The sequence below is a fragment of the Chionomys nivalis genome, chromosome 14 (assembly GCF_950005125.1).
Source record: "Chionomys nivalis chromosome 14, mChiNiv1.1, whole genome shotgun sequence".
Lineage (NCBI taxonomy): Eukaryota > Metazoa > Chordata > Mammalia > Rodentia > Cricetidae > Chionomys > Chionomys nivalis.
The window spans coordinates 10,532,906-10,551,834 of NC_080099.1; the positions used below are offsets into that span (position 1 = coordinate 10,532,906).

Below are 18,929 nucleotides of genomic sequence, written 5' to 3' on the forward strand. Positions count from 1 at the left end.
TTTCAGGCCTGAAGATCATCCAGCCGCAGGATCCCAGGCTGCCACGATGGCCTAGCTGCCTCAAAATAACCTCCTCTGGAGCCGGAGGGCTGCCTGTGGGACTGGGGCTGGATGGCTGCCTGTGGGGACTGGGGTTGGCCTATGCAGCCGCAGGATCAGCCGATTCTGCATTACATTCTCTGGAGGCAGAGGAACCGGTGATTCTTGGACATCTGTCACATGCATTATTTCTAAAGATTAAGTGTCCAAAAATGTCCCCAGAAGGAAGGAGCACCTCTCAGTTACAAATGCTTTCTGGTTATGCTTTCAAAAGGGCAAATACGGCTGTTTGTTTGCCTGCTTGATTTTGTGCGTGTGTGTGACATATGTTGTATGTGTGCACGTTTGTGCTGGTGCTTGTAGTGTGTGTGTGTGTGTGCATGTGTGTGTAGGTCAGAGGTCTCTTTCTGCATTGTTTTTGTTTGTGTTTTTGAGAGAGAATGTGCCCCTGGTCTGGCCTTTCACATGGATGCTGGGAGTCAAAGCTTAGGTCCTCAGGGCTGACATTTACCAACTTACCTATCACCTCAGTCCCCATTGTTAAGTTTTAAAAATTTATTTTAAAATATTTTATTAATTGAGAATTTCTTTTTTTTTAAAGATTTATTTATTTATGTATACAACATTCTGCCTTCATATATGCTCGCATGCCAGAGGAGGGCGCCATATCTCAGTACAGGTGGTTGTGAGCCACCATGTGGTTGCTGGGAACTGAACTCAGGACCTCTGGAAGAGCAGCCAGTGCTCTTAACCTCTGAGCCATCTCTCCAGCCCCGAGAATTTCATACAGTTTATTTTGCACACATTTGCTCTCAGTTACTCCCTTTAATTTCCCCAGATTCTCACCACCCCTCCCTCCTTTTTTTTTTCTTTTTTCCTGAGACAGGGTTTCTCTGTGTAGTCCTAGATGTCCTGGAACTTGCTTTGTAGACCAGGTTGGCCTCAAGCTCAGAGATCTCTCCGCCAATGCCTCCCAAGTGCTGGGATTAAAGGTGTGCGCCACCACTGCCTGGCTCGTGTCTTTATTTTTTGAAAATTATTTATTTAAAAATTCATTGACTCTGACTTGTGCTGACTATATACTTCTGGGTGTAGGGCCATCCGTTGGAGCATGGTCGACTTACCAGGAGCCACGCCCTTAAAGAAAACTGACTTTCCCCTCCCCTAGAAGCTATGGTCGGTACACAGCTTCTCAGTTAGGAGTGCGGGCTCCGTGCTAGACACTGACGGGCTGGCCCTTGTGCAGGTCTGGTGAGGCACTCAGAGCTACTGAGGTCTTGAGTGTAGTGGTTCTGTCATGCCCAGGAGATGCTGTCGATTCCGGTTCTCCCTGACTCCTTCCTACCCTGGCTTCTGAAATGGTTCCCGAGCTTCAGGAGAGGACGGCTGTGGCAGATCTGTCCCATTAGTGGAGCATGCCACAGCCACTTACTCTCTTCACTTTGACCAGTCTGAGTTTCTGCATTGGCCACTGTCTATCGCCCAAAGAAACTTCTCTGAAAGAATATGAGAGCTCCACTATGGGCAGAGAGTTAGGACTTTAGAGTGCAGTTTTATACTATGCCCAGTTAGCGAAATCATAGTAGTAGGTTGACCCCTGGGGTCTATGAACTCCCCAACCTTGGGTTATTGGCTGGATTTGTAGTACCAGGCATGCACTTTCTCCAGTGAATCAGAAAGCAGTTGGATAGCTCCATAACATCCATGTGACTATTACCATATCCATCATTACTGCAGTTTACAGGGGTTGGAGCTGGATAAGACTGTTGACTCCCAAGCCAGGCATAATGGTGCGCGCCTTTAATCCCAGCACTCAGGAGGCGGAGGCAGGCGGATCTCTGTGATCAGCCTGGTCAATATAATGAATTTCACATCAGCCAGAGATACAAAGACCCTGTCTCGGAAAAACAATAACAACAAAAGACTGTTGACTCCTCCTCTCCTAGCATCCTGCATAGCACCCTCTGGTGAGTTACCCAGTAGGGAGGAAGCTTCCTGGTCAATACTAACATGATTTCTCAATGTGTGTGCTGTCTTCAGCAACAGGGTCTTGCAATCAAGTTCTGATGGGCGCTCAAGAGCAGTATCAGTAGCCCTTGTTTTGGGTTCTCTAGGACACCCCTGACCAATGATAGAGGAGAGGAAAGTCTGAGGCTTTTTATTTGACAACCTACGGATGGGTTCTGAGATGAGTTTAATTCCCTGTGAGGGGCAACTCCAGTTAAACTCTTGTATGAATTTGTGTGTGTGTGTTTGTACACATATATATGTACACACACATACATGATACACACATATGTTGTATATATTTTGATCACATTCTGACAATAAAGTTTTATTTGAGTAGAGAGTGGAGCTAGCCATTAACTGACCATATTAACCATAGAGGACTGATAGGAGACAGGAAGTAGTAAGGCAGGGCTTAGGATCCCAGCCCTTTTGGATGGAGGAACAGAAGAGATAGAAGATCTCAGGTGGCTTCTCCTCTGCTTCTTTGTTTATTCAGGCTCTTACTCTTACTGATATCAGATATCTTACTGATATCCGACTCCCAATTTTTATTGATAAAGAATAATTAATTAAATACATCACACATATATATGAAGCATAAAATAGTAAGTTTCCATATAGCTTTCCCAAACATCCTTAGAGTTCCCATGTATCGTAGACTGGCGTTGAACTTGCTGTATAGTTTAGGATGATCCTGAACTTTGATTCTCCTGCATCTGCCTCCCAAATGTGGGATTACATGTGTGAGTACCGGTGCTGGGGATTGAACCCATGGCTTTGTGGTTGCTAGGAAAGCACTCTATCAACCTGATTGATTTGTTATGATCAGAGATACTTTTTGAAACTTTTATTAAATTGGGCACCTCAATCTGGAAATATAAAAAACAGGTGTTTGGAAAATTTCTGTGTAGCTCTATTTACTAGTGACCTTTAATAGTCTGTTATCGAGACAAAGCCCAGGCTAATAAAAGGCAAAGAATTTGCTTGTTGGAAATATAAAAGTAGAATTAGAAAATAATTTGTGAAATTTTACCCAGTGGAAACCACTTTCCCAGCAGGAAAACAGAGGAACGAAGCTGCAGGCAGGATGGGTGGACTTTACGTCTGACTGACATGGGACATGGACCTGACCTTACTGTGCCTTGTCAGATCCCACTGCAGCCCTCTGCCTTGCTCCATCAGCCTGACAGGAGCAGCCAGCTGCACCCGAGCCACAGGCCCCTGTGTGCTCTCACTGGTCTTCCCCTGCAAAGACAGGCCTCTCTGGCCTGCCTCAGGGGTGGCCTAGATTTGGCTAATTTGGTTCTTCCTACCCCTGGTGGCAAGTGCTTCACCCAGGTTCTCCTTGAGTTTTGGGGTCCCTGTATGGGACTTGAAGATCCCAGTTTAAAACACAAGGACAATGAAGCTGAGCATGATAGTGCACACCTTAACCCAGCGCTCAATGAAGCTGAGCATGATAGCACGTACCTTAATCCAGCGCTCAAGGAGCAGAGGCAGAGGCAGACAAATCTTTGTGGGTTGGAGGTCAGCCTGGCAGTGGGTTCCAGGCTAGCCAAGGCTATATAGTGAGACCCTATCTGAAAAAACAAAAACAGACAAAAAAATTAGGGCAACTGTTTTGATCATGCTAGTTGTGCATAAGTATGGACAATTACATTAACATTAGCACATGCACACAGAGAACAGACACTAATCTTTGTCATTATTATACATTTCATTAGGAGAGGATGAAGCCAACTCAGTGCAGGGATTTTATAAGCACAAATGCACACATACACAGGAATAAGAAGTATGAACATCATGTGAAGCCTGCTCTATAAATGGGTTATTCTACTATGCCATTTCAACTCAAGTCATTAAACTTGATTGTTTAAGCCCAAGCTGGCTGAAGCTATGGAACCTGGGCTAGCTACAAACTCACGGCAGTTTTCCTGCCTCAGCCTCACCAGTTTCAGGCCATCATGCCACACCTGGCAATTATGGCATTTTAAAGGGTTAAATAAAGGAGCAGGTAGACAAAGCTGGGTTACGTTTAATTTCACCATCCTTCTATCATTTTCTTTTAGTTCTATGTCAACCTTCACTTTTCTTCTAAATATCATCATTGTATTATTTACTTTTTATACTTTTTTATGTGAAAATAAAGCACCTGAAATGCCCATTTATTTGCTATCAGAATGGAGCCTGTTTTTCAGCCACAGGGCATTGTTGTGAGGAGGGCAAAGGCTCTGCCAGTGAGGGCCTCCTATCTCCTTGTCTCTGCAGAGGAGAACACGAAGGGAGCCTCCGAATGAAGACGGAGCTCCTGGTACAGATGGATGGGTTGGCCCGCTCGGAGGATCTCGTGTTTGTCTTAGCAGCGTCTAACCTGCCGTGGTAAGGTATCAAGAGAACACGTCACACACGTTGCACGCATTTTCATGATCTACTGAATACTGATAAAAACTTCAGTGAGAGCTATAGGAGGAGGCACTGAAGCCACACACGAACTGAATCCCTAGTGGATGTGAGTGACAAGGAGTCAATCTCCCATGGCCATAAAGACCAATGTGAAAGCAGGCAGCGCCGGTCCCAGCGGTCGGGGGCCCTAAGCTGTATAGGAGTAGAGTCTAGCTCATCAAGAGGCATGCATGCTTTCATCTCCCTCTGCTCCCGGCCATGGCTCCTGCCACCTGACTGCCCTGCGGTGATAGATAGTAGCCTGGAGTTGTGAGCTAGACAAGCCCTTTCTCCCTGAAGTCGCCTTTGTCAGTTTTTTATATTATTATTAAAGTAACAGAAATTAGGATATAGGAGGGACTATAGGTTTTTTTTGAATCAGGCAGAGGTTTTGCATAGACCTATAAATGCTTAATATCTCTAGTTCTCAAAGAACATTTCAGAAATAATGACTTGATTTTTATTGGAATTAAAATTAAAGTTTTTTAAGTTAGGAGGAAAATTCTATCTCTAATGCCATATAGTAAATAGAAAACTAAATAATCTCTAATTGAAAATATAATCTACTCTCAGAGTTTCCTATTCAAACTGTATCCCAGAGTGGTCTAAGAACAATTCTAGAAGAACTGGGAAATAAGAGATGCTGATTCGGGGAAAACAATATCTACTCAGAGAATATATTTTAAAAATGTTATAATGCTCTTACAGTTTTCAGAACATTTTCATATTATTATTTTTTATGTCCTGGATAGGGAAGGATATGCATAAGAAAATATTCTTAGAGGGTGACCAAGGTCATGAAAGGCAAATCAGCCTGTGGCCAACAGCAGTGAACAGGGCTCTCTCACCCCACCCCATACAGCAGCAAGCAGGGGGGGGCTTTCTCACTCCACCCATCTCCTTTTTCATATTTAGGGACAAACGGAAAGCTCCTTCAATCATGCTAATCCTCTGGGTTCCAAAACAAGAAGGATCCAGCATCCTTTCTCCCATACCAGACACACATGTCTTTCATAAACATACATGTAGCCAAAACACTCATACACATAAAAATACGTTAAAATGGTATTAATGAACCTTCAAAGCTATTCTTTGTATTTTGATTAAAACTCTCTGACCTATAACCTTAACTGAGCATGCTCAGAAATGTGGACCTTAGTGAGTATACTCAGAAATGTGCCTTCCCCTAAGCGAACTTTCCTCCTTGCATGTGTGGGTGGCCTGGATAAAACTTTCATGTTCTGCTCAGGAAGAACAACGCTTTGGAGAAACCCTAGTGCACGCTTGCTCTTCCTCCCCTGCAATACCAGCTCTGTCCCCGACCTTTCATCTCCTGTTGGCTTTGTACTCACCATGACATGACCCATTGCTGGAGGTGACGGTTTTATCATTGCTTCTGGTCGACAGCCAAAATCACTCTCTGTAAGGGAGCTGTCCCTCACCCTATGGGGCTGCTTGGTTACCCCAAAATGTCGACAAACAGGTGTCACCACTAGCAGTGAGCAAGCCCCCTTCCCCACTTCTCCAAACTGAGAACTACACCATGGTGTTTTGTTAGTGATTGCCTTTCTGGCTTTTGTTTTGGTATGATCTTATTTTACAGCCCAGGCTGACCTTGATTTCCAGGTCTTCCTGCCTCTGCCTCCTGGCTGCTGTGATTGCAGGAATGCAGTGTTGCCTCTGGTGAGTTCTGTGAGTTCTGAAAAAACACTTTCTTGAGCGCATGCTGCACAGCTCATGGCCAGGGCTTCTAAGTGGTCATGCCATCTCATTGTGCTGTTATGTTTTCATTGTATTATTATTATTATTATTATTGTCATTACTATTTGTATCATGTAGAAGAGATGAAAGCCAGGTCTTTGTATGCCTATGTTCTGAAAAAAAATGCATATCTGTTATTATAGGGTGTAGCAGAGTTCTCTAGAGGAAAAGAACCAATAAAATGTATGTGTATCACAAAACAGGATTTGTCCCGGGCCCAGTTGGACACACCTATAATCCCTCCTGAAGCAGAAGCAGGGGGATCTTCGTGAACTCCAGTCAGTCTGCTCTACATCCTGAGTTCCAGGACAGCCAGGGTTCCACAGTGAGACCCTGTCTCGAAAACAAACACGAAAATAAACCAAAGGGATGTGTTTGCCAGAGTGGCTTCCAACTGATAATAGCTGGACAGTCCAACCCTGTGACTAGCACTCCATATTTTACAAGAGCAGTCTCACAATCTTGCATTTATCTCTTACACAAAAGACTGCACACCATAGAAATTGTTCTGAGTTTTTTTTTCTTAACAAAATACCAGAATATCCTGGAGATCTTTCCAAATAAGGCCACAAATTCTTCCTTACTTCCTTTATAGCTACATAGTCCTCCATTGTGAATCTCTGAAAGTTGATCTAATCTGTCATCAGCATGGCAGCAGGGTTGTTCCTCTCCTGCTATTGCAGACAGTAGGGCAGTAAGGAGTGGGCATGGATAGGCCACTTTTTGTTCCAACCAGTGTAGCTTTGAGATAGGTTCCTGGAAGGAAAACCCCCAGGTCAAAGGGTAATGCACATGGAGTTATGGTGTAGCTGCCAAATTTCCCTCCATAGAGGTTGTGCCATCGTGCGGGCCCACTAGTGTCTTGGTTTCATTACTTAACATTATAGTGAGAACATTTCCAGTGTCATTAAATAATCCTTGAAAATTGGATTTCGTAATAGCTGCCCAGAATTCCCACACGTGGGCTATACCATCATTTAATCATTCCTTTCTGTTCAACATGTATGACGTTCCCAAACTTTATTCATAAGTGACAGGGAAATGAGCTTTCTTGCATAGAAGCCTTTGTGAACAGGAGGGAGCAGGGAGGGAGCTCAGTCAGGAGAGCACTCATAATCCCAGCACCGGGAGGTGGAGACAGGTGGGTCCCTGGGGCTTACTTACGAGCCAACCAAGACTACTTCATGAGCTCCAGGTCAATGAGAGACTCCCTCAAAATGGGGGGGGGTTGCGCCTGAAGAATGACACCCCATAATTGTCCTCTTGCCTCCACACATTACATGCACCCCCAGCACACATGAATGTACACACATAAACCAGTGCACACATGCACAAAACAGCACCTTTGGGTACAGTTCTGGTTGTTATGAAAGATATCTGGAGTGGAATTACTGGCTTTGTATTTTAACTCCTTTGTGGTATATTGCCAATCCCTTTAATAAGGAAAACTTCTAGGAAGAGGGAATATTCTTGATGAATAAGATTTTCCTTGGCTTCAGGATCTCATTTCATCCAAGCAGTCCAGCTTGGGAAAAGAACTAATTCAGAACAACCATGTGAGGAACATCAAATTCCTCACAGTTGGGGTGGCTTTCATCAAGAGCATCATTCTGGCATTGGCAATTCTTTGTCACTGTCTCAGCAGTGAGCTGGCTTACAGCTTTTGTTCACCTGCCTTGGCTGGTCTAGAGCATGGGAGAGGGCCAGAAGGAAGCAGCAAGGAACCAATTCTCTGTGTTGTCCGATGTGTAAGTGAGCAAAGAGAGGCATAAAAAATGTTGTACATTTAATATCACCACTTAATGTAATAGCAATGCTAAGAAACTTAGCATAATTAGGGCTAATTTGACCTGCCTTGATTGTTGCGTATTCACAGGCTCAGGCCTAGCGGTCCAGAGGGAATGAATGCTGAACAGGGCTATTAAGGCAAATTCCATCTAGAGATGTCTACTTAACTCTGTGGTAGCTTGTACAAACGAGGTGGGGGGGGGGCGCTGTGAGTGGTATGCGGACTCTACTGTCTCCCTTGCTGCTTGCTGGTGTCAGGAAGCTGATTCAGGTGCTGTGTCAAAGTATAGCATACACAGTACAGAGCATACACAAGTGTTACAGATTTACATGTTTTCTGTTACTTGTAATTTCATTAGTGGTTTATTCATTAATGGTAATTTATTAATGGTTATTTTGTAATTTTATTAATGACATAGATGCTATCTATGGGAGTCATGCATTGGAACCCTATAGAGAAAATTTGACTGTTTGGGGTTTTGAGCCACTCTACCTTAATTTTTCTTTTCCTTCCTTCCTTCCTTCCTTCCTTCCTTCCTTCCTTCCTTCCTTCCTTCCTTCCTTCCTTCCTTGCTTTCTTTCTTTTCCTTTTTGTTTTTTCTTGTTTGTTTGTTTTTCGAGACAGGGTTTTCTATAGCTTTGGAGCCTGTCCTGAAACTAGCTCTTATAGACCAAGTTGGCCTCAAACTCATAGATATCTGCCTGCCTCTGTCTCCTGAGTGCTGGGATTAAAGGCCTGTGCCACCACCATCCAGCTTCTGACTTAATTTTTCTTCTCAGTTTAAGATGTCTGGGCTGATGACAATGAGGCCAATAGTTTTGAACTATCCATGCAGACTTTCTCTTCCCGGAGTGCAAGACAAAGAGACTCATTTAGCTGATGACTTCCATTGCTAACGGGGAACTATCCTAGCCTAAGCTATCATAATGGGCATGTGCCCTTCAACCATATAGGGCATTTGCTTTATGTTGTGAGCCTTGGCTCTACCTCTGAGGAACCCAGGCTTTCTTGGTTGCCCCACATGAAGCCTTTACAACGAAGAGGCAAATAGCTTAAGTTCCCTATAATTTCAACTTTATCTATCCAGTCTTGACTTTGAGCCTCATTAATTTTAGCATTTGGGAATTTTGCTTCTGCCTCCAGAAGGGTTCCACTGTGCATTCAAAAAGTACTTTTTATATCACGACAAGATTTCTGATCTAGTTCATCTGTGGTCAGAGCCGTCAGATCTTCCCCCTCAGTTACTGGTATTGTGTTTTGGGGTGGGAGTAACCAATGGGAAACATGAGGTGGTTTTTACCCCTATGAAGTGAAACTTCTAGCTCATGCATGCGTACAGCAAAGACTGCACTGCTGCGGCTCCCTTGCTTCATTCTCTGGCCTCTCGGACAGGAGAAGCCGGATGTGCATCTTTCAGGTTCTCTTCAGAAGCACTGCTGTGGGAACCTGAAGGATTAGTCCTGAAATTTACAATTACCATAATCTTCCCCGAGAATGATAGTACAATGCTCACCTGGCGGTGGTGGCGCACGCCTTTAATCCCAGCACTCGGGAGGCAGAGGCAGGCGGATTTCTGTGAGTTCGAGGACAGACTGGTTTGTAAGAGCTAGTTCCAGAACTGATAGGACTATTACACAGAGAAACCCTGTCTCAAACAAAACAAAACAAAACAAAACCAAAAACAAAAAAGGAAGTACAGTGCTTTGTTTCCATTGCCCAATTTCGGAATGATCTCAGTTCCAGGGCCATGCAGTACGGCAAGGACAAAAGTCAAGACCTTAGGAGGATACCTGAAGGTCTAATCTAAGGCATTGTGGCCCTTGGTAGCGCTCAGTGTGGCCAGCGGTATACAGTGTTTTGTGTTTACAGCAGGCAGGGGTCCTACGCACCTCATGCTTACTGGTTGATCTGACCACTGATGAGCTACAAGTACTGACTAACCAGGAGAAGGGAGTCACGAGAACACAAATAACTAGTGTAAAATCTAAGTGCAAGGGCCAGGTGGAGTCTTTTCTGGTGGCCACAAGTTACATTTTTATATAAATATATTGGCATAAAGAATGATTTCTGGGTACATTCCATTTGTCCTTTGCTTCCTCCCTCATATGATTCTATGATTATTGATGTCGCTAAGAGTGCATCCATCAGGCCTGGCTGTCGGAGAGTTGCACTTATTTTGTACCCACAAGCAGTTTTGAGGTAAATCTCTCACTTTAGGGCATTAGTTGATCAATATAGACATCTATATTGAATAATTGCTTTCCCACCCCCACCATGTGATCCTGTTGTCTTGATCTTCCTCTAAAGAAGCCACTCAGGATGAGCTGTGGACACGAATTAGGTACTGTCCAAATCGACACTTGCTTGATACCCTCAGATGTACCATTCTGTCAAATTCTTCCCCTTGCATGTATGTCGTCTAGAAACTTTATGCCAGGTCCAAACTGGATTGCTTGTCCAGTGCACCTCGTGTGCAGAGGGGACCCTGAGCTCTAACCTTGCCACCCTGGTGGTTCCCTTACCTTCTGTGTCAGGTCCTCTGGTGCTCGGATCCTGCCCAGCTTTGCTTTGTTTTGTCATTTAGACTTCACGTGTTAAAATTACCTAAAGTGCTTGATCGAGATATAGATTTTTTATTAGAAATATTGTTTCCTCAGAATTTTAAAGGCCTTGGTCTCTTTTAACATCTCACACTGCTATGGATAAAATTTGTTGTTGGTGTTTTTAATTAGACGTGATCTTGTTCTGCTGCCTAAGCTGATCCAGAACTTGCTGTGTAGCTCAGGCTAATCTTGACCACTTGATTGTCCTCCTTCAGCTTCCCACATTCTGGAATCACAGCTGTGCACTGCCATGTGCAGCTTGAGAAGTGTTATGTTTAATCCATTGTATGTCACTTGTCTTTTCTCTCTGGAAACTTTTGCCACTCTGTTTTGTTCTTGGTCTTCTGAAATCTTACCATGAGGCAGCTTGGGAGTCATTGGGTAGAGAACCGCACCAGCTTCAGTTTTCCAAGTCATACTGCCAGTCCTGAGTCATCAGTAGCTCAGGGGAGCTACTTACCCTTTTAAAGCCTTTGTTTCCTCATCTTCAAAATGCAGGCAACAATAGCACAGCCTCATGGTGTTGCAAGTGAGTTAGCATCTATAAAAATGCTTGGAACAGTCATTTAGTAAATGCTGTTTAAACATTAGGTCTCATTATCATTTCAAATGCAGAAAGCCTTTCACTAGGAGTGTGGAACATCCCATCGAGTTGTTTTCTGCATGAGATTCCTCTGTTATTTTCTCTGAAACTCCTGGTATTGGGCTGTTGGTCTTCTAGACTAATCTCTGTAGGCAGAGACTGCTTGTTGGTTCCCAGCTACCCAGACCTGATATAACCACTCAGAAACTGTATTAATTAAAACACTGCTTGACCTATTAGCTTAGGCATATTCCTGGCTAACTTCTAAAATCTGTCCTTTGACTTCCACACATGTGCCATGTACCCTCACACACCAAACAAACAAACACACACACAAACAAGTGTGAGAAATCTATCTTCTGTCTGTCTGAAGCACTGATTGCTGCTCCATCCATTTCCTGTCTTCTTGTGTGATACAGGGAGCTGGACTGTGCCATGTTACGGCGCCTGGAGAAGAGGATTCTGGTTGATCTCCCCAGCCAAGAGGCCAGACAGGCCATGATCTACCACTGGCTGCCCCCTGTGAGCAAGAGCCATGCCCTGGAGTTGCACACAGAGCTGGAGTACAGCGTGCTGAGCCAGGTGGGCAGCCTTAGAGGGAGCCTCCGAGCTGCCCAGGAGGGCAGAGGAGCCCTCCTCATGAAAGAATGGGCTGCAGGAGACTGGGCTACAGAAAGTAGGAGCTGCGGGGAGTGGCATGGGGTCCAGATTCAGAGAGCCTATGGTCCAATCCTGGCCCTGCAGCATATCAGCTGTGAGACCCCAGGGACCTCACGGCCCTCAGAACCCAGTTACTCCACTTCTAAGTTTCACAGTGGGTGACTGTGATGAATGAACTGACGAATCCTTTGCAAAGGAAAGCTCAGGGTAAGTATCTTGTTAATGTTCTTTGTGTGTTGTGTAAATCAGGGTTCTCGGGAGGAACAGAATTTATGAGTATATGTATATTCGATATATATATATGCGTGTGTATACACATATGAAGGGGATTTACTAGAATGGCTTACATCCTATGATCTAGCTACATCAACAATGTCTGTCTATCAAAGTAAGGCCCACAAATTCAGACCGTGGGGCTGGACGTCTTCAGAATACTCCAGAATTCCCAAGAGGTAGTTGATGGTTCTCTCATCCAGTGAAGGAATGGATTTCCTAGTGAGGACGAACAGAGAGCCAGCTTCCTCCCTCATGGCCTTGAATAGGCTGCCAGCAGAAGGCGTGATGCCGACTGAGGGCATCACCTCGGAAGAGCTTAATTTTAAAGGTGGTTCTTCCCACTTCAAATGATTTAATTAAGAAAATATCCCTTACAGATACACACAGCTGCTTCAGTTTTAGTTAAGCCCAGATGTAGTCAAGTTTACAGCCAAGAACAGCTACCACGGGCATCCATTCCCAGGATCTCTGCTTTGAGTAGACTCTTAAGCCTAATGCTTTCTAAAGTCCCTCAAAACAAGAATGACCTTGTTTATCACAAGCACAAAATGTCCACTTTAGCCAATGTGGACTTGGGGTAAGGGCCCCACTAGGCAACACTGGGTGATTCAGTCTTCCAACTGGCATCTCACAACGTCTTCGAAGGTATGAGGAAGCTATCGCCCAGATGGCCAGTTTTCTGGGCGTGTTAGCATCTCCTCTCTGTCCAACATTGCTTACTCAGAGAGGCTGACATAGTGAACAGGGATGACAAGATTGTAAGCCAGTGCTCTGCTACTGGATCCTGCCTACAAGAGCGAGTCAGATGCCAGCCTTTCTGCCTGCTGACTGACCCTGGCTTTGTGGCTATCTCAGGAGACGGAGGGCTACTCAGGCTCCGACATTAAGCTGGTCTGCAGGGAGGCAGCCATGCGGCCCGTGAGAAAGATCTTCAGTGTGCTCGAAAGTCACCAGTCAGGTATGGCTGAGACCCACAGCAACGGCAGCATGGTAGAGAAATTTGTGCCCATGTATTCCAACTCTTAGAGGGGTGTGGTGGTGCATGCTTGTACTTCAGCCACTTGGGACCTGAGGCAGGATCAAGTTTAAGGGCAGCTTGGGTTACATAGTGAGCTCAAGGCTAGCCTGAGCAATTTAACAAGACCCCGTCTCAAAATCCAAATTCTAAAATGGACTCAGTGGCAGAGTGCTTGCTTTGCGTGCAAGAGTCCCACCCACTCTGACCAGCAGGTGGAGCCTGGAGCCTGGTTTTCCAGGCTCTGTGGCTTTTAACATTTGTATGCTCTCTGGTGAAATCATCACCCCCCACGTACTCAGCTGCATTCTGTTGCAAGATTCGGGCTGCTGTTTTTTTTTTTTTTCTTTCTGACCCATGCTGACATGAGGTCAGATTTATCTGAGATACTGTGTAAAATGTAAACAGTAATTTGATAACAATATATTTAAGTCCCTTTTGGAGGCAGGGTGGTGGGGTAGTTGGGGTGTCAGGGCTGAAAGCCTCTGTTGCACTTGAGAAAGGTCCCCCACAACCCTCTTCAGATGTGAGTTTGAGCTGCATTAGCCGTCAAGAACGGGATATTGTGCAGTCTCCAGACCTGGCCCAGTAACCTGTCAAGAACCCTCGTCACCGTGAGGTGCCGCACCTCGCCTTGACTGTTGCCTTTTTGTCTAGAGAGCAGCAATTTCCCCGTGATCCAGCTGGATACCGTGACCACGGAGGACTTTTTGGATGTGTTGGCTCACACCAAGCCTTCAGCAAAGAATCTGACTGAGAGATACTTGGCCTGGCAAAAGGAGTTTGAGTCTGTGTAAATAAAACTGCACTCAGCCTGACTGGCCAGAGGCAGCGAGAGCCTCCACCGCGTGACTGGGATGGAAGGGAGGAGATTTTTCTTGAACGCTGGATGAATCTGGACAAATGTGTTATTTTGGAGACGAGATCTTGTGTCATGGATGTCAGCAAAGTGAAGGCTTTGGCCACGAGTGTGTGGGTCAGGCAATGGAGGGTTCTTACAATTCCACTATAAAAATTTGAAGAAGTTTCTTGTGGTATTCCTTATTTGTCAACTGAAGTCTTCATTTTGAAGAAAAGTATTTTCTTAGTCTCTGTTCTTAATTTCACATTCTCAAGCCTGTCAGGTACCATCAGTATCCCCTCCCTCCCTCCCTCCCTCCCTCCCTCCCTCCCTCCCTCCCTCCCTCCCTCCCTCCCTCCCTCCCTCCCTCCCTCCCTCCCTTTCTTTCCTCCACCACAGGGTCTCATTGTGTAGTGCTACTGGCTTGGAACTCACTTCGTAGACCAGGCTGGATTTGAACTCACAGGGATCCCCCTGCCTCTGCCTCCCGAGTGCTGGGATTAAAGGTGTGCGCCACCACCCAGCAACAGGCCCAGTCTTGGCAGCCCTGTACAGGTGACTGCAGCTGCGTGAGCTGATGATTGTAGAACCAAGACATTCTTAGCAGAGTGGTGCGCAGCCCATCTCCCTGTCCCCCAGCTCCTCTGAGATGTTCTCTGGACTATATAGAAAGGCCTATAGAAAGGCCTAAAGTTATTTTTTAGTGGGTCAAAGGGTTGGGAAGATAGCTCAGCTGCCTTGCCTTACAAATATGAGGGCCTGAGTTTGACCCTAGCATTCACATAAAAATGCCAGGTCTAGGGTGCATGCTTCAAATTCCAGCGTTGGGGAAGTAGCAGAGAGGGAGGAAACCCTGGCTCACTGGCCAGGCAGGCTAGCCTATTTGGTGAGCTCCAAGTCAATGAGATGCTGCCTCAAAGGGGGTGGGTGATATTTTTGAGGTGACACCCGAGGTTGTCCTCTAGTCTCTCAAACATAGGTACACTTGAAAAAGATTATACACACATTTTATGTATATATATATATATGCATATACATATATATGAAGTTGTATGAGAAGTTGACTTCTTAGTAGTTGGAATAAATAAAATTTAAGTTAATCCAACATGTGGGATATTTTGTTGTCTGTTGTAAATCAGAGTTCACCACACTAATGCCTATGGTAGCAAGGAAACTGATACCACATGAGTCAAGCGTGCCAGGTATAGTGTGAGGCAGAGGCAGGGAGGGGTGAACTGGTGAGGGCCAGTTCTCTCTGAAGGACACAGTAGTGAGTCAGCTCAGACCCAACATCTGCCAGGTCTAATCTACCCAGAAACAGTGGCGAGTGACTTGCGTCTGAACATCATCCTCCAATGGTGGCAACTGGGCTTAGTCACCCTTTCTCCTGTAGCTCTCGCACCCTGTAGACGTCTAAGTGGACCACACTTAGCTCCAGCAAACCCAGCCTTTTTGTCGACGGGTGTCTTCTTCATCTCTCACCAGCTGCCGGCAGCTGCGACTCTGAGTGTTCTCCTCAGACGAAAAGGGACCATGGTTTGAGGTTCTTTTTTCATTCCTGCTGATTTAATGAGATGTTCTTTAAAACAGCGCAGGCCAACAGCTACCTGAGCCCCAGAAGTTACAGAAACTGTTCCCAGCACCCAGCTTCTTGGAAGCACCCAGACTCTTATAGAAAGTCTACCATTGCTTTGACTATGTCAGAGTCCTTTGCATGGCTGGGTTTGTTTTTATACACATCAATGCCCTGACTTGCAGACACTCATCTTAGGAGACAGAGCTGTGCCTGCTATCTTCCTTCTGCTTTAGCCACAGTAAGCATCTAATAAATACAAATTTCTCAGGCACGTCAATCACAGAAACAGTTCCAATGCCTATGACATGAAAGTAAACACTAGAAGATACTCAAAGTTGTTAGTGACCTATGCAGTTCATATGATTTTTGATCTGGCGCCTCACTGTTGCCTCTTAAAGACAGAAATGTGCTTCTAGCTAGGCCTTGATGGCTGCTATCATAAAAAGCCAGCAAAGCCCTCCCTCATGAATTTCTGTGGAGAAACATCTTTGTGATTGATGACAAACAAACATGATAATGTAAACATGGCTCCACGCAAATGACTGTCATATCAAGAAGGGATTCATTCTGCCACTCAGGAAGGGCTGTTTTGGTCAAATAGATTAATGCAGTTTTAAAAATTTTTTACTGCAGGTGCCTAAGGACTTTAATCTCATGTCACTAGAACCACTGATCCAAAGCTAACTGAACATAATAAATACAGGGTGTTTCCACCTTCCCCGCCCTCCAGGATGCTGGAGTTTGAAAGTGTGGGATTAAGGGAGAAGCGACAGAGCTATCATTCCAAGGTAGCATCTGATATCACACCTGGGGACATCTGTGGACCTGTCATAATGGGGTGGCCCCTTTTCTGTGCAGAGCCATCACAGCGGGCTGGTCTCTGTCATGACAGATGTGGTGTGTCAGGCAGGCAGAACCCAGCCTCTAGCTGTGTGAGTCAGGAGCAACAGAAACCCAGCCACTACTGGACTGACTCCCACTCCACCAGTGTGTTCCGTGCTCGTGACAACCGTCAATTCCTATCATGCCCTATCGTCTGTACCTTTCCACACTCCTAGTATCATTTTGGCCATTTGCTGGCCTCGAAGATAGTTGTCAGGAGCCGTGTCCCCCCAAAATTTACAGGAAGCACCACCGTGAGGAGTTTTTGCAGAGGGCTTCATTTTCCAATTGTATTGAGAATAGTCTTATTGACCAAGCCTATCTCACACCCAAATTAACTGTTAATAGAGAGCTATCTGTTAACGGAACCTGCCTCACATTCCAAACTATCCAGACAACTAGGTGTGTCACCTTGTGACTTCCTGACCAAGGAATCGCGACCTGACCCATCGTAACCTTAGACTACGTGACCGGCATGGACCACGTGGCAAGACCCATGCCCCAGCCCCCCAAGCTCCTCATCCAGGGGCTATATAAGCTGTAACCATGACTCTAATAAACGAAGGCTTCGACAAATATGCTTAGCCTTCTTCCTCTTATCAGCCTATGTCTTTCAGGTGGTGCCTCTCCGTGACCCTGGAATAACTGACCAGCCAGGCGGGTTACAAACCCTAGACAGAGTAACCCGTCGAGGCGGCGACAGATAGTGATGAAACCAGTGTGGATCCAGTCTTTTGCGTCAGCACAACATAACCCTTTAATTCTAAGGTGACCTGTGTGCTGTCCCAATGGAATCTGGAGTCACTCTGGGCTGTCGGTGGGGGATTATCTTGATCTGAGGTGGTGAGAAGTGTGTGTTCAGGGTGGCACAATTTCCTGGCTGAGATCCTGGACTGTGTAAGATGGACAAAGGCCCTTGCGAGGTACAGTACATTCTCTGAGTGGGGATGTACGGAGGGTCGCTGCTTCAAGCTCCTGATGCCTTGAATCCCCTACCAAGAAGGACTTGTACTGTGAGCTATGAGCTAAAACCACCCTCCCTCCAGTTTCTTTCCTATTTTTTTTTGTTTTGTTTTTTTTGTTTTTCGAGACAGGGTTTCTCTGTGGCTTTGGAGCCTGTCCTGGAACTAGCTCTGTAGACCAGGCTGGTCTCGAACTCACAGAGATCCGCCTGCCTCTGCCTCCCGAGTGCTGGGATTAAAGGTGTGCGCCACCATTGCCCAGCTCTTCCATATTTTTGATTGTGAGCCTCGCCTTTAACGGCAGAGCCCTCCCTCCAGCCCAGTTTCTTTCATATTTTTGGGTGTGAGCCTAGCCTTTAATGGCAGAGCCCTCTCTCCAGCCCCCCTCCAGTTTCTTTTATCAAGGCATTTTGTCACAGCAGCAAGGAAAACTCAGACAGCTGGTAGAGGAAGCCCCTTAAACACTTGGTTACATTTCCTGCAGGAGGCCAAGAGACTGCTGAGACCCTTACTGGAGTGATTCTAGCAAGTCTAAGATGAGCTATCCTGGACTGCTGGAAAGGCCAGTTAACAAGCCCTAATGTGTGTTAATTATGTTACAGAAACACTCCAAACTCAGATTCCCATGGGCCTCAAGGACACTAGAGCAAGCTGCTTCTTCAGGCTGGACGCCTGGCTGAGGTCCCTCCCGTCCTGTGGCCACGATCCATATGGTCCATCATGAGCTTGACCTTTGCTTTAGCTCTGTCTGTCTCCAGAGCATCAGCTCCACCGTTTCCTCTCCATCCACAGTAAGCCTCCAAGCACTACATTCCTGGGATATTCAGTTCATTTCCACTGGTTCAGTTGTCTGTGTGACAGCAGACATAAAAAGGACTCAGTCTTGCTCAGTGAAGAGATGTGGGACGGCTTGAGGGCACTGTTACAAGATGGCCTGGGCAGGAAGCCGTGAGGCTGCACTCCATCTTGCAGGTGGGGCAGTCATCAGAAAGCACAGGAGTCCTGTGTTCCTAGTGACCTTCGGTATAGTCTCCCAGGTTCTCAACTAGAAAGCCCCTTAGCGTAAAAGCCTTGTCTTCTGGTCTTACTATTTCCCACAATAACTGAAGCCAGCACAGCGTCAGTGCACAGCAGCTACAGAATATGACTCCTGAGTGGGAACTGCCCCTGGCACCCCAATCCCAGACCACAGATGGATGTGGCCCCTTGTCCAGGTGCCAGGGCAGTGCTGCTTTCTCGCTGGCTATTACCCACATGCAGCTCTTCCCGAGGTCTGTGCAGCATAGCATCTGACCTTGAAGACCAACCTCAGCCCTTGCAGGTTCTCCAGGCTGAGTACTGAATGTGGGCTCCCACAATACTGTGTGGGGAGGGGCGAGGTGACTTACTCGCAGCTGTACCCCCAGCCACTCCACACTTCCTTCTGACTGGGCGTGGTAATCAGGTCACACTGTCACCTGCACCTGATAGTGTGTAAGCACTAAGTTGGG

General features: G+C 45.9%; 1 protein-coding gene across 1 annotated transcript in view; it reads left to right on the forward strand.

Annotated features, from left to right (window-relative positions):
* The window catches only part of Katnal2 (katanin catalytic subunit A1 like 2), a 47,837-nt gene extending 33,658 nt beyond the window's left edge, over positions 1-14,179 (forward strand). The window contains exons 13-16 of the mRNA XM_057788889.1: positions 4,318-4,428; positions 11,647-11,809; positions 13,019-13,121; positions 13,836-14,179. Coding sequence (XP_057644872.1) covers positions 4,318-4,428; positions 11,647-11,809; positions 13,019-13,121; positions 13,836-13,975 — 517 coding nt within the window. The 3' untranslated portion in view covers positions 13,976-14,179. The remainder of the gene's footprint in view (positions 1-4,317; positions 4,429-11,646; positions 11,810-13,018; positions 13,122-13,835) is intronic.
* The last annotated feature ends 4,750 nt before the right edge of the window (positions 14,180-18,929 follow it).